This window comes from Mastacembelus armatus, chromosome 11, assembly GCF_900324485.2.
Source record: "Mastacembelus armatus chromosome 11, fMasArm1.2, whole genome shotgun sequence".
In the NCBI taxonomy this organism is placed as follows: Eukaryota; Metazoa; Chordata; class Actinopteri; order Synbranchiformes; family Mastacembelidae; genus Mastacembelus; species Mastacembelus armatus.
In genome coordinates, this window is record NC_046643.1 from 4,945,651 (window position 1) to 4,962,355 (window position 16,705).

Genomic DNA, 16,705 nt, shown 5'->3' on the forward strand with positions numbered 1-16,705 from the left:
TTCTGTGGAGGCCAAACAACAGTGTTGTGAGTTGCACATTCTGCATTAGACAGATAAATCCGGCAGCACGTCAAAACCAAAACAGATCGATTTCTAACATATGTCTTTGTGCACCAGTACAGTGACACATTTATTGCAAGTATAATGGTCTTTCCTTTAGTCTGAAGAGAGTATTGAAAACAGGTACAGTTAAAAAAGAAGTCAGATGAATTATATTACTGCTTAGCAGGAATCCCCTAGTCAAGACATGGTGCCATTAAAGTATAATGGCACCCAGCCATCACACCAGTGTTCTCACCCTCTATTGATTTGTTCTATTTTGGGATTTTGCTATATAAATATCTACGATACTATTTTTTATTATGATCAAATAGGAAAAAATAGCAAAGAGGAAAAAATGTTTAAGATTTAGGGGCAGAGTCAAATGAAAATATAGACTTTATTGGCCATTTATTGGCACAGAGTTGCGTATTAAACAGCACCATGCACCGAATTATGTAACTGCAGGTATAAAACATGTAGACATGATTAAGGGGTTCATTTACTGCTAAGAAAAACATTATAATGTGCAAAATGTCCTATGGTGACTATGGTATAAATATTGGAGTTTGCAGCTGCAGCAACCGCACTACAATTTACAGAATGTACAGATAGCTAGTAGATCAGTCACCATGAACTTGGGTGAACTGTAATACCTTTGGTGATGTAAACTTTTAATATTTAATGTTGACCGTCAACAGTCCACAGTTTTAATTTGACATGACTCTCACCTTGTGTCAAGACACATACGTCATCTGCATAGCAACAGATTTGGGTTTTCTCATGTTTTGTACCTAATCTTTGGGGAATACTACCCCTTTAGAGCAATAAAGACTTACATTACTGAAATGTGTTGTTGGCAGTTTGCAACACATCTCAGAGACACATCTTAATATTAATGAATTATTACATTCCCAACAGCTATCATCAAAATTAGCTTTTATATTAAAAAATAAGAGACAGCAAGAGCTTTACTCATTACCAAGGCTTTAGTTTTTGTCAGCCCATATTTGTATTCATTCATTATTTTTTATTTTCTCATATACAAGAGTCTCTTTAGATCTATTGTGGCTCTCGACCCAAGCACTATCAAGTGTACTCTTATTCCCACTTGTCATTGTCTAATGTTTAACAATAAGTAGCATTGTAAATGTCTCAGTAAGTGTGTGTGTAAGCACCTTAACCCCTGTGTCCTCAGGGTAAAAGTTGTGTTGAGTGTGGCTGGAAATGAAGGATAAGGATGCTACACACTGATAACCTTGGATGCTGCCATGCAAACAGTGAACCAGCAGAGTACAGTACAGCCCTGCTCACGAAAAGGAAACGAGATATTAAATGAAGAGAGAACTATTATTTGAGTAAACATAAGTCACATGGTAAAAACTGAAGTTGAATGTTTTGGATGAGTAATGCTTTTGCTCCTGTGACCACCTCACAGAGCAGTGATGTGTGTGCAGGCTGGAAGCAGCTCAGCTCAGTTAGGTATCCTGTGTGGACACAAGCCAGTGTTAGTTTACCGAGCTTATAAACTGTTGCTGCTACATAACCCCCAATCTTTCCACCACGGTCTGCTGCTCACTGCTGATTGAAATTATAGCAGCCGATCAGAGCTGCTTGTTTGGGGTGATGCTTCTTAAATATGTCCTCGCTAACAGGAAAATAATTACGCACAGTCAGTGTTGGATTTCAAACAGATGCACAGATGGACAACGATTACTCAGACCTTTTAGAAAGATGCTGCAATGGGAGGAGTTAAATCTATAAATTTATGGTTGATTTATATTCCCTTCACCATTTTCTGTCCATTAGACTGCATATGTTGTTACAGAGCAGTTTCAGATAGACAGACCTCCTGGTCCAGACTGATAAATATGGAAATGTTTCATGTGAGTGGAAGAATTTACAAACATTTTCATGGTTTGTTTTCATCAGAGTCTTTATACACTGGTTCAAGGAAAAGACAATAGATAGCAAGTGAGTGGTTGTTATGGGGATAATTATAGGGGCAGATGGCAGAGGGGGATATCAGAGGCTGGCAGGTTATTTTTAGACTTGCTGCAGCACACCTTAACCTTTAAAAGCACACATCCTCCGCCTCCATCAGAGCATTCATCAATGACCCTGCCTGGCTAGTGGCTCCTGGCTTGGATGAGCTGTTAAACCCTGATGACCTGGTCATCTGGGCTTTAGCACGACTCTTTGTTAATGTTCATCCTGGAGGAGTAGATACTGCCAGTCGAGTACAGTTAATCCAGAGTTCTGCTCTAATCAAGGGCTTTTATTCTATCAATGGAAATACATGCTGTATAATACATGGTTTTATATTAAACATAAGTCCAGTTTCTGATTCTCTGTCTTTAGCCTACTTTTGCCTTAGTTTTAATCCTTTTATCTGTTGATCTGCAGCTTCTGTCATTTCAGCCAGGGTCTACCAGGATTCCAACCTTAATCTGATTACGAAGCAGATTTGATAAAAATACATAGAATCTCTCTGCTACACATGGATCATTTGTAATTGGAATTACCAGCAACAAAAATCCATTATTTTACTGACCCCGATACCTTAGGTTGATTATTAACCAATTGGTAGAATGTTACTATTCATTTTAATATATTTATATTGATTAAGAAGAAGAAGAAGAAGAAGAAGCAGTACTTTATTAATCCCCAAGGGGGAATTCAATAATGGGTTCACCCCTTTCTGTTTTTATTTCTCTTTGCAGGGTTAGAATTTGCACTGCGTTCTTTTTTGTTCTGTAGATGCGGATAGATTTAGTTTCAACCCCACTTTTTAAAAGTTTTTTCTTGTCCTTATTTATTCCCTTTTCTATACTCAACAGCCTTTAGATTGGTTCTCTTCCCCCCTGTTGCTGCACAATATTTGTGAGTGAATAATCATGAGTACAATTGACACCCAGTGTGACGCATGGCATAATCTTGTGAACACTGGCAAATCTGCGTGTGTCTGCGGCTGTTGTCTTTATGCTCACCTGTGCTCGCACTTCACGGGTGACGGCGCTACAGCGAGGGGCGGAGAGGCTTGTTTAATCTCCCAGTTGTAGTTTGATCTGTGGCTTTCATACGCATAAAAGAAGGAGGTACCATCTCCCCGTCTCTCTCATTCCCTCTCTTTCTCTCCTGGTTGCTGTGGCGACGCCTGCCGCAGCTCTCTGCCCCTGCAGACTCCAGCCGCAGCGTCTGGCCTGAGCTGTGCGTGCGTGTGTGTGCTGACATGAAAGCCAAACCGAACTACACATGTTATGCAAAATGCTGTAAGTACTGTACCTGCACATTAGCCCAGGCAGGAAATTATTGAACAGATCAATTCCTCTTATTTCTCTGAAGTTATTCATGAACCTGTCACAACACAGAAAATCAATGCATTGAAAATGAGCTGACTCCACTCCTTCCTCAGTTCTTAACAAACACCCTCTTGTTGCTCACACACTCCTGTTGTACCTGTTGCATGTGCTGCATTTGTTTTCTCCCTCCAAATTCCTTATCCTCCTTTTTGCTGTCATTTACCCATTTTGTGTTTTCTGTTTTCTGTCATGTTAACTAAAGTTAACTTTTCTCTGAGGCAATCACTGTTATCTAATTCCATTCATGTAGAAACAAAATAAGCTGGTGATATAGCTTGTATAATACTTTGTAGAACACATATACCGTCCTTCAAATTAATTTAGGTAAAGTAATTGCAGTATTATTCCTCCATATTTCCCTCCAGAAGCCTGGGGTATATAAACTATTCAGCCAGTAGGGACACTGCATTCCTCCACATACCTACTTACCAGAGGGCTGTAGAAGTAAAGTAAAAATCACGGGTGTGACAGTGCTGCACAAAAGGTAACACAGCAAATGCCTCTATAAGGCAGTGGTGTGTCATGACCTTTCAAGTCCTGCCTGGGGAGATATGTATATGTTTACCGAGAACCCCTCAAGAACCACGCCAGATAAGAAAACCTGTCTTGCATTATTTGTTATTAAGGTTACATAATGGATTAATCCAAAATGTGGATATTAGCGAATGCTATCTCATGTCATCAATGTAATTGTCCACAGCTGTAAGAAAATCGGTTGTCTTCATAATTAAGTTTCTCCTTGTATTTTTGAAGACAGTTGCAGTTTTCCTCATGGACTCCAATGTTTTCCAACTGCTTGATTTCCTGCGTGCATCTTGGTTATCTAAATCAGTTAATTGCTTTGGTGCTGATACACAATCCAGGACAGCAGAATAGAGAAACTCTGTAGCAAATGTTCAGGCTGTGGGTGTGTGTGACTGAGGCATGTATGTGTGGGAGTTCTTCGGCTCATTACAGACTAACCATCCTCTTTTGTTCACTTTTAATGTGAAAGAATTTATTTCCAGTTTTAGAGTTATTATAGGCTACCTATAATTTGCACATCTCCTAGCAACAAGACTCTGAACAAACTAAATATAAGTACCTGCTAAGGTGTCACTATAAGCTCAACGCTACTGGCCATGGAAAGTCTCGTGTGCATGGATGCACCATCATCTTCAAGTATAAGTGAAAATCCATATATTTTCCCGAGCTTCCTGAAAATCCTGTATGTTTCCATATGCACGTTAGAGCTAGAGTATTTATCCAAGCAGGTGTCCAGGCCAGGTAATGGCAATATCAAACTTGATTTATACCTCTGCAATCTGTATCTGAATATCTTACCTGGATATAGAACAAACACAAAAAAAATGAAGTTAGCATACAGAAATCCATAGTATTTTTTAAAAAACTGTAATTTTGTGGCTTATGGACAGTATATACCTGGATATCAATGGAATGTTTTTTATATTATCTCAGTTTTTGTACCAAACAAAACAAGCAATATAAACAAATAAAATCAGTGAAAGGTCTAAAAAACCCGCAGTGATAGTGATTTTAGTGATTTATATTTTGCAAAGTTACAACTTAGATTTAGAAATTTTCTGTCATTCCTCCAAAACTTCTCAGATTTGATATCCAGCACATTAAAAAATTTGATCATGAACTTTGGTAATTGTCACTCTCAGTCCAGAACTAAGACCATGAAGAACAATTCAACTTATGCAAAGTTGTAATTTTGCAATAATGTGTGGAATCAAAATATCATATTAGAATAGCAGAAAGTTGTCTACACAAATAAGTTGCTTAATACATCACATACAGAATATAATTAGAAAAGAATAACATACTGATGCAAATCTGGAGAGACCTTTTTATTATTTTCATAGGAAAGTTGAAAGTGAAAAAAACCTCTTCTGAGCCTTATTTAGCACCACTGTTGTCTGTGTTGTGTGAAGTATGTTTTTAATACAGATGTGGAGCTGCTTTGTCACCTTCCTGTAGCTCCAACCTCCCCAGGGCTGTCTCACTGACTGTGGCAGCATGGCCTCAGCCTCCCACACCCACCCTGTTCGCTCGCTCCTGCTGGATCGTCCTCATGTCTTCATGCTCTCTCCTTGACCCCCCTGCCCCTCGCTGTACACAGCAGATCAGCCATTCTGAGACTCAGTGTTTATCACAGCCATGGGCGTGACACTGGAAAGCGTATAACAACTGGTTTGTGCATGTGTGTGTTTTTGTGTGCACATGCTTATTCTCATAGGAGTTATTACTTGGGTCGTCTCCTTGTGCACCCCTGAATCCCCCATGTTTTGGAGTCAGTCTTCTTCTTGGTCCACTAGCAGCATGCAGGAGCTCAGTTCACTGAGCCCTTTGTTCCAAACAAATCACTGTGTCTCCCTCTGCACCTTAGCCAAATAGGGGCCACATCCAGAGTGACTGGCCACACATTAGTGGAATTGAATTGAACTCACTCAGTGTTTCTTGGTGTCTTGGTGGTTGTGACAGGAGAGAGGGAAGTATAGCCATGTGAGTGAAGTTGATATCAGTACTGTGTGTGTGTGTGTGTGTGTGTGTGTGTGTGTGTGTGTGTGTGTGTGTGTGTGTGTGTGTGTGTGTGTGTGTGTGTGTGTGTGTGTGTGTGTGTGTGTGTGTGTGTGTGTGTGTGTGCGTGCGTGGCTTGGTAGGATTTTTCCAACAGTCTCATTCATCCCTTCTTGACAGAAATTAGTCATGCATGAGATTAACAGCGGGGAATTTAGTTTAATACCCACAGCACCAGCTCTCTCCGCTGATGTCACAAAAATGTATTTTAGGACAAACAAAGCCTGTTGATCCTCCACCCAAAACAGTGTGATCGGCCATTAGTCGTGTCAGGTTTTGATGAAAAGAAATGATGTGGAGAAAGGATGGGACTCCTGTGACTGACCATGCACCAGATTTGAATGTTGAAAGGTCTTAATTCTTGTTTGTGCCAAATCCTTCAGAGTTTTTATACAAAATGTTAGACAAAGAAACTGTTACCTCCAGCCCTGCTAATCCCCTCTTTGTCCTTTTTCCAGATGTGTTGGTGAATGGGAAGCCATGTGACTGTGATGTCATTGCTGACTGTAAAGTGGGGGACGCTGTGACCTTGGAGGTAAAACTGACCAATCGGAGCAAGAACTCCGTGGGACCACTGGCTCTGACTGTGGTGCCTTATCAGGACTACCAAAACGGAGTCCAGAACTACGATCTGGAGGACACTGTCACCTTCATCGGCTCGAACACCTTCTACATCGACACGGTCAGTAGTCAATTCCCAACAAACAGCACACAGATACTACTACAGTTGTGTTGCATTACGTAACAAAAACACTTCAGGTTGTCACAGGATCAGACTTGAAAAATAAAGGCTCACATAGACAAAAAATGCAGTTCTTGCTGGCAGCTCACAGTAGCAGTTGTCACACCTAATGCAAAAATAATGAGGGGAATTAGAAGATGCTAATTTTAACACAGTTGCACATTTGTTTTTTAAAATAACATTTTTGCTTGCAGCTGATGAGCAGTTTTACTTTGAACGATGTCACATGTTTCAATTAAATATTTTTAACACATTATTCAACATTTAGTCTGTGCAATAATTCTCAATGTATAGTAGACTACTAGAACAGCCATATAAACACCAGTCGTATTACAGTCAGAACAGAGGTGGAATTACCTTTTTAGCACAGTATACAAACATTTAGTACATGGTTTATAACACACCTGCATTTGGTCATAAGTAATAAGAACATTTTAAGTGTTTATTAAGGGACAAGACCAGTGGTTTTTGGTGTAGTGTAAATGTTTTAATGCTTTTCTTGCTTGAAAACAGAAGCCAGTACGTTTTTCACTGACTTCTGGCTTTGACTTATGTAATTTCTGCCTCTACTGTTCCCAAAGGTACAGTATGTTAATGTGGATGTTATAATATACAGTGTAATAATACACAAGATTAATATAATTCAGACCAAACTAACAGCAGCTATGATTACATAATTCAGACAAATAATAAATAACTGTATGCTTTTACGCATACTGTCATGTATTTTTAAATTATTTTTTTTCTTGTAGAACATGTTTTATTATAAATATTATATAATGAAACTACATATTATAATTATTATATAATCATAGTATAAAAATACTACATATTTTTTTTAATTTTTCAAACCAATGGTTTGATTTATGGTACGTAGGATAAATGTGCACTGTCCTCAATTATTCCATGATAGGCAAACCTACTGTATACCTAATATAATGTACATTAAAGGTCATGGCTGAAATTTTTAAATTAAGAAGAACCTCAGCAGAGTGTTTGTCTTTAGAAGAATATCTCATTCCTCATTGCTGAACAGGCTGAAGACATTTAAAAAGATTTGTTTGATGCCAAAACAAAGAGTCTATAGTCCATAAAGCAGATTAAACTATGAATACATTCCTCATTTTCCCCAATGTTACATGTGCATTAGAAGGAAACACTGCACTTGTCTGTACCTGTCCATCAGTGCCACAATTGGCTTCAAACTTACTCCCCTGCTTACTTCACTCTGACTGACAGTGTGTCTGGTTCATTATGAAACTATTGAAAGGTGGCTGCTAACAATTCTCTCTGCTGTGTCTCTTTTCCGTCACCAGGTTAAACCCAAAGAAAGCTCGCTCTGTGTTGGTGCCCTGCTCTTCCTCTACACTGGAGATTTCTACCTTAATATCAAGTTCCAGGATGACAGTGCTGGACGAGAGCTTCCCTTAGCTTGGTTCACTCTGCCAAGTGTCCACGTCAGAGCTCTGGACACTCCGCTGCAGGCCGGGGCCTAGGTGCCTAAGGCACTGCAGGAGCGTTAGCTGCTCCATACCGTAGATAGAGGATAGTTTACAGGCACCAGTGTGTTCTGCCCATGTGTTCACATGAATTAACCATGTTAATATAGTGTCTGGTTGGCTTTTTACCTAGCTTTACCTTTTTAGCTGGCAGTTTGCTAAATAGTAGCTAGTAGGCAAGCAGCAGCGTGTTACCAGCCAACTAAATTGGAACAACAAACGGTAGCCAGTCCAGTTCACTCTACAACCAGCCTCCAGTCTTTCACCACCACTGTCGTTTCCTTTTCTTTAAATGTTTGGCTTTTGAATTACAGTGCCATTTCTTCTTCTGCACTATATGAGTATATAATAGAGTGTGAAATGAGAGAAAATGTTGGTATAAGTGAGAGATCACACTAATGTCTGAGGTGAGCATCACAAGAACACTGGAAATGTGATCAGTCAGACTCTATGTAGCCAGTCATGTACTGTACACTTCTGAATGATTTCTACTGCTGTAAGGACATGTTCTGATGCCTCTGGGCCAACCACACTGAAATACTGATGATTTACAATGATGTGCTGTAAATAAATGCTGGAAGAGGACAACCTTTGTTTGTTTTGACGTTATTGCAACTCTTTACATTAGTCTATCCCGACCGTTATAACGCTGTGATCTTCATTTCGAGATGACCTTTATCCCTCAGCATTATGGGAAGCTCATGTCTGGCATTCACATTCTTCTAAAATCTATAGGCAGTGATTACCAGGGAAACAATTGCTGACTGATAATCATTTTAAACACTTAGTATTTATTCTGCAAAGGATGACTGAACAACATGCTGTTATCCAGCAATCCCATTACACGTTTACAGTCTCTGAGAGTCTCCGAGCAGAGCATAAAATTATATCACAGCAAATTTATGGTGGACCTTTTGGTCTCACTATTTGATCTCTCTGGATGTGTGTTACTTTGAGTTAACCAGTGCTCCCACAGCACTATTGATGTACTATATAGGAAAGCATTACTCATTTTCTGAGTCAGTCCGGGAACCTACATCAGCCATTTTCCAGTAACATTCCCATTTCTTCAGCCTTTTAGGACACCTCTGGCCGCAGCAGTAGCTAATGCACTTGCTCCTCATTTCCCCTTACTGATGGGCCAAAATGTGAAGCGGATGATAACAAGATGCTGAAGAACAATTTTAGCCATGCAGAATGGCAAATGATTGGGAAGTCTGGTAGATGTAACCTGAGGGTGTTATGTGGATTAAAAATGGGGCTTATCAACATGAGGCAGCACTTTTTGGACTACTGTAGCTTGTGTTCCTACTCCTGACCTACCATTATGTTGGGGCTTTGGGTGAAATGAGAGCTTGAATGTGCAATAATTGAATTGGAGAGTAATTGCTTCTTGCTCACAGATCATTAAACCTCACACTATCAGTTTAAATTGATGTAATGACTATAATAATAAATAAAATTTAAAAATAATACATTTAGTAAGCATTACTGTTTTTTTTTTATTCTGTATTCTACAGACATGTTTAAAATGTGAAGTTGATTCCAGTGAAAGCATGAGGAATCACACTCTTTTTTTTTTCAATCTAGTAAAGTTTTCACAGGAAGGTAATAATTCACATTCAGGGACAAACAGCTTTTCAGCTTCCACACTTGTAGTAAATGTTTACATACAGTATGTGAATAATAAATCAGTGAATCCACAAAGTTCACCAGTTATGGACACAATCGAAAAAATTCCAGCCATGCTTTTATTTTGTACTTTCTATTGTCTATTTTCAGTAGACAGTTATCTGTGTAACTGTGTGTGCACTGGGTTTAAAAGGTTATTTGAATGACCAGAATCAACTGGGTAGATTCATACATGCCATTATTAAAGTAACTTGTTTTAACTGTTGATGTGAGAATGTGGACCCTGGGCTGATGTTTGTGCGGTGCTCACAAAAAGTACAGCAGTACATCAACTTGTCAAGTGCAGATTCTATCTTTTGCAAATTATTTTCTGACCCAGCAACCTTTTTCAGTAAAGGAAACCATCTTATCAGTCTAAATTACAAAGTGGGGTTGCAATTAACAGTGTCCTATCCTCTCTTATCGAGACAAAGATTCACCTCATTCTCTTTAATGAAATTCTTGCATCTGGCATGGCTGCCTCTCAGTGCAGGGGAAGGAGGGAACTGAACATTCAGAGACCATCTCCAGCAGCAAGTGGTAATTCTTGTGCACAAAGACTGTGTGGGTATCTCCACCTGTTATTTTGGTTCATGTAGGTGCAGCAGCACAAAGTCAAAAGAACTGGCTGAGGTTAAATATTTAATGTTGTGGTCTGGCAGAAAGGGAACAGGAAATAGCATGGGCAGGCTTGTAAATGTAAGCTGCAGGAGTGAGTATGGCTAATAATATTAACAACAGAGGTTCACAGGATTGGAAAGTTAGTTAAAAATTGAATGCAAGACTCTAATTACGTATATATTTTACCCTATACAGCACTGATACTTTCACTTGTTTTGAGCACTTCTTCTACATCGTTCATCAACATGTAAATATGTTTTATTCTTCACCATAACATGACCAGCCCAAAGCTGAACCCTGAACTGACAATAGCCACAACAGACTGTAAGTACCTTGCCTTTGAGTTTAAATGAGGTTTCTTATCAAAAACATCAACACTGATTTATTACCCACCAACCTTCATTACCTCGCAGCATATTCTACCTGTAATTCTGATTGTAATCAGCCTAACAATCATCCATCAATCTGCACTGATGCACTTCCTCCCTGTCTGATATTAGATAGTTATGACAGTGAGGAAAATGAGTTGTTTGAGAGCAAACAAAAGCCCTTCGTTCATTGGAAAAAGAAAAAAAAAATCCCCCAGAGCTCTGCTGAAGACAGTGTAGTGTCAGTCTGCATGAAAACATTCATGCAAATGAATCTGCAAGAAGCCAGACTTCAATTAAATCCCTTTCTCCTCTCTTTCAGGATGGAGTGGTAAGTCACAACCATTCATATATATCTGCAACCTTGATATGTAAATGATCTCTATAGTGGAGTGCTGAAGGGGCTGTGGGGGGATTAGGATGTGTGCTGAAGAAAGACGAGCGATGTGACACCTGCACTGCTCTTTCACTCTCATGCCCATAGCGCTGCAGAGAGAAAACCTGGCAGAGAAACGCACAGGAATTCTCATCCATTGCATGTTTACTTATCCACTGTGACTTTCTGCCTTAATTAATACGCTATCTGCCATGGCACACGAGCCTGTGAATATGCAATAAACCCAATCTGAACTCCAAAATGAGGCTGTGTGGTGGCAGTTTATGTAAGGACTTCCTCTCAGTTTGAGTCTCCTTGAAATAAAAAATGACTTCTTCACCTTGTTTACTAACCTTCCATGTCAGAATCTGCACCTTTATTACAGCAAAGCCTGAAAAAATATATAAAGAATATATAATATATGTGTGTTTTTAAACTAATATTAACCCCAAACAACTGAACTGAAGCTTAGTTGTTTATATAGTTGTTAACTTTTTAGTTTGATAGAATAATACACATAAAAATAAAATAATTCCTCTTACTGTTCCCGGAGTTTTCCCCTCCAGCCATAAAGACCGTAGGGTGCAGCTGAAAGTTTTTTGTCTTTTTTTTAACTTAGTTTTGTTGATTTAAATGAAAAGTACAACAGAATACAGGCAACCTGTTGAAGTTATTTAATCACATTTCATCTCCCTGATCTAAAAGCTGTTTCAAGTCCACTCCACTGTGCCAGGACTAGAGTATTGGTGGGGAAATGATAAATTCCTTTTATTTCATTTCATTTTCTGGGCCAACCAAATCATGGTGCAAGTGTTGAAGAAAAGAAGGAAAGATTAAGTAAATACAGTAAGTACAGGAGAGGGTGAAACAGCTTGTTGAAACATGTGAAGACACATTTATATTCAATGGCGTTCTCTGAACGCCTCGGTAAATAAATCAAATAACAGATCTGAGTTTTCCATGACAAAGGAGTTACGTCATTTTTTTTTTGGTTGATTTATATTGTTTGCTTTGTTATAAATATTGTGTTAGTGTTGCTGTTAGTCATGTGTAGACAATGTATGACACATTTCCACACAAGATGCAGTTTTAAAAAATCAGCCAAAAGACAATCAGTTATTTCCAGACTGTGAGGAGTATTTTTAGTTTGGACCAGTGAAACTCGGAGATGTACTCAGCTGTCACTCAGTTAATCCTCTTTCATTTCTTTCATTCATCACTCCTAACTGTTCACGTCTGATATCTCTGCTGTCACTGTATAAATGAAGGAATTCTGCCACTGTGCAGCCTTCAGGAAAGATTCTTCTGCGTCTCTGCAGGCCTGTGATCGTACTGTAACTTCAGTGTCATTACCATGGAGACTAATCTAAGCAGTTGCCATTATTAAACTTTTGTCTCTGAGCTTCTTCAGGAATGCATTAGGAGTTCTGTAGGTGGGCTGAGCGGGGACTTGAGATGAGAGAACTGGGGAGCTAAATATAGAGTGACTACAGATCCAGACGCTGTTGATTAGTGGAGCTGTTTAGACTCCAAAATGGCTGCATTTATGAAACTCTGTGGTTGATGTCTTGGCTACTGCGTGCACTCAGCATCGCTCTGAGACAAGCTTGTTTGTGTTTACATCGGCGCACATGAGTGTGTTATCGCATAGAAGGTGACAATTTATATTGTTTCATTTGAAGTCTAAAATTAGTCAGACAGGAAACATAATCCCTCAAGTCCTTTGTGGCGAAGCTTTAAAAGCCTTGCAAAACAGGAAATGACATCAACACATTTAAGAACACTAATAGAAAAAACAAGACATTAGTAATTCAGAAGCGTATAAAAGCTTTCACATTTGCTTTTTTAGTCACTCAGTTCTCTCTGGAGAAACAACTTGTTTACTCCCTCCTACATTTCCTAAATTTTGCACATACTGTAGAAAAGGCAGTTAAGTTAAAAAAGCAACAATTAAAAAGCTGAGGAGAGGCCAAACCTGGCTTAAATAACCCAATTAAAATACCAGCTTTGAGTTTTTTCTCATGTCAGGATCAGATATCACCAACTCTGTCCCATGTCCTTTATATTTCTTTATTATCAGACAGGACTATAGCTGTGTTCCAGCCAGTGATGTAAAAAGTACAACACATATACTCTGCCTGTGGAGTGGATATTGCATTTTAAAATAGCAATGCACACAGTTGAGGTTTTGGGCCAAGCTCTGTATGTACTGTTCTGGGTGCAGGGAGGGGAGCAACCCAGGATATACAGATGTATGAAAAGCCGCAGAAGTTTTCCAACAGGTTGAAGTGACCATGGAGCGTGATCACAGGCATTAATATGTACAGTATAAGACTGTCCTATAGGGGGATGTTGTTCCATTTTTTATCAGTACTTTATAGCCTGAGTAAAAGAACTTTCTGTTGAATTAATTTGCCAATTTCTACTGTTTGTTAAAGTGTATTAAATTTGAAGGAGGTGGACCACATTATGGACATGTCACATGTATTTAGTAGAATGATTTTCTCAACTCATACCCATATTGTCAGGTTTTGTTCTAATGCCTCTGTAAACATCTAATCTGTTTGTAAAAAAAAAAAAACTCATCATTTATTAACCCTTATGGGTCAGTACAGGATTGTTGACGTTCTCCTTGTGGAGCTTCTGTTGAGTTGTACACCCATGCTTCACAATTATGAAAACAATCTCACTACAAGGTCTATTTAGTGGATGTTCTAAAGCTTTTGGTCATATCACATGATCTTCAAACTTCTCATCTAAAAAGCTCTGAATCATTGAACAGTAACCTGAATGAGCAGGAGCACAGTGCAGAATCCATATATATATATATATATATATTAAATATGATTGTTTGAGCAGTCACATGCACAGGAACAAGGCTGGGGCCTTAAAGCTTAGCAAAGGGGAGTATTCATTTTCAGATCTTTTGTTTCTGAAATTCTCATTGACACTGTCCTCTGTTGATGCCAGCAGATAAATTCAGCTGTCAAGATCATGTGTCAGTTGCATAACAGTGGTCCTATTGCTGCAAGGGATTAACTGCCTTGCTCTGAAGCACCTTGAGGTCAGAAACAGTTTGTGGAACGGGCTCTTGTTTGGCAGACCGTCCTGTCATCCACAAAAATGATGAGGCTTTTTTTTTTCTTCTTCTTTTTTTTCTGCAGGGCTGGATTATCCTCCCAGGGGGCCCCAGGATAAAAATAAACTCTAGGCCCCTATTGACCCCCTTGACCCTGATTTCTCTTACTCTCTACTTTGTTTTTCTATTACTTTGACCTAACATTTTAACCTTGATTCAACTTTTTAAAAACTTCACTTCAATTACTATACTTTCATTCATCTAAAACAAATTTAAACTGAATCTTAATTTAGGTTGACTTTTACAACCTCGATTCCAAAAAAAGTTGGGACACTGTAAAATCTACACAAAAACAGAATGCAATGATTTGCAAATCTCATAAGCCAAATTTTATTCACAGCAGAAACCTGGATGCATCTTTCAGCACTGATGGTGCCTTTCCAGATGTGCAAACTGCCCATTCCACAGGCACTAATGCTCCCCCATACCATCAGAGATGCAGACTTTGAACTGAGCGCTGATAACAAGTCCCTCTCCTCTGTAGTCCAGAGGACGCAGTGCACATAGTTGCCAAAAAGAATGTCCAATTTTGATTTGTCTTACCACAGGCACCTATTATTGTGTTTCTGCCTTGTCCCTTTTTTGATGATAATTATATACTGTAGATGATGATATATTTAAAGTCTTGGCAATTTTATGTTGAGGAACATTATTCCAAGATTTTTTGACAATTTGTAGACACAGCTTTTCACAGATTGGGGAACCTCTGCCCGTCTTTTCTTTCTTTACTTCTGAGAGACTCTGACTTTTAAAGATGCTCTTTTTTAGACCCAGTCATGTTACTGACCTGTTGCCAATTAACCTAATTATTTACAAGATGTTTATCCAGCTCTTACTTGTTAGTACCATATTTCTTATAGCTACTTATTGCATAACTACTATCAATGTCATAAAAAAAGGAAGAGAGCCATCAGTCTGTTCCCCCAGGGCATGCTGGGATATTTCCTTTTGTTATTTGTTATGTTTAGGTTGACTCCAGCACAATATGTTTCTTTCACCATCAATGCACTCTAGTGTCAGACTTGTTTTATTGAAGATGTATGTTGAATGAACAGGAGCTCTCGTTGAATTGCCTAAAACGTAAATCTTAAGTCAGAGTCCGTCCAGACTGACCCCGGGACAGCTGTCCTGTCTTCCTCCGCCTCTTACACCTTTCATTTGGTTATTCTTCAAAGTGCATTCACAGTAAGTTGACCAGCCTGTGTCAGAACCATGGACAGCGCACCGATGTGTGACGCCGAGTCATTACCGGAGCGCAGATTTCCAGCTTTTGCAGGAATGTTTGAAAAAACACTAATGCGAGCATCTGACTCTCGGTGAGACCTCTCCGTCCATATCATGAGGAGGAGTGGTCACAGTGGGAGGGGTCGCGCAGTGTGATGAAGAGCGGGAGACGCAGTCAATTGTGTTTCTCCCGAAAGCTTCCAGGAGTAGGCAGATACTCAGGCCAGAACTCGGATGAATCGTGACACTTGGAAAAAGAGAAAAACAGAGACAGGAGGAGCAACGCCCACCGATTAGAGTCTGGAGTGTGTGGAGCCTTCAAAATACGAGCAGTTCGTGACACGGACGGTTAACTCAGAGGGCCTCACACGACCGGGGAAAACACGCGTTTTCTTTTCTTTTTTTTCTTCGTCAGCTCGAAGTGATCAGCAGACAGTGCAGGAGAGGAGCTGTGGAGTGCGCTTGGATGTGCGCAATGGAGCATGAATGCCACTGCGGGAACGGGGTGCGCTGTAGCCTTTTTAGAAATGCAGTTCAGTAAAATCGCTTCTTTCTCCTCCGCTCCGGCTTCTGCGCATCCTTAAAAAGACAACATCAGAGAAACTTTTCTCTGCGATGGAGCCTGTTGTCGCCGATCATTTGTTGCGTGCTTGGGATCCTTGCATAAGTGATGAGTTGATTCAGGAGTAAAGCCATTGAAAGGGGACAAAAGGCTGTGAAAATGTTTGATGCCATAATCTGCGCATTGTGTGAGTAACATTTCCCAAGTTGGTGTTCCTCTCTGGTACTTTGTGACCCTCCTGTCTCATCGACGACTCAGCAGATTTCTGCAGAGGATGACCGCTGTCTGCGAGGAAGATTTAAGGATTTCACGACCAGAAGACTGATTTTTCTTTGATGGAGAATGGCAGCTAAAAATAGCCTGAGAGCTAATGAGGTTACAGTGAACGGGTTGACGTTTAGCTGAAACTTGTAGAAAGATGCTCAGTTCTAGGACATTTTAATCACATCACAAAGTCAGCGTGGGTCACCAAAGAGGGAAAAACGGCTCTGTCAACCATCATTTATTTAGCTGGAAGCA

General features: G+C 39.6%; 1 protein-coding gene across 2 annotated transcripts in view; it reads left to right on the forward strand.

Annotated features, from left to right (window-relative positions):
* trappc9 (trafficking protein particle complex subunit 9) overlaps window positions 1–8,818 on the forward strand; it is a 166,044-nt gene extending 157,226 nt beyond the window's left edge. For both annotated transcript variants that reach the window (XM_026299857.1, XM_026299858.1), the window contains 2 exons: window positions 6,443–6,666; window positions 8,043–8,818. In XM_026299857.1, the coding sequence (XP_026155642.1) occupies window positions 6,443–6,666; window positions 8,043–8,222 (404 nt within the window). In that variant the 3' untranslated portion in view covers window positions 8,223–8,818. The remainder of the gene's footprint in view (window positions 1–6,442; window positions 6,667–8,042) is intronic.
* The last annotated feature ends 7,887 nt before the right edge of the window (window positions 8,819–16,705 follow it).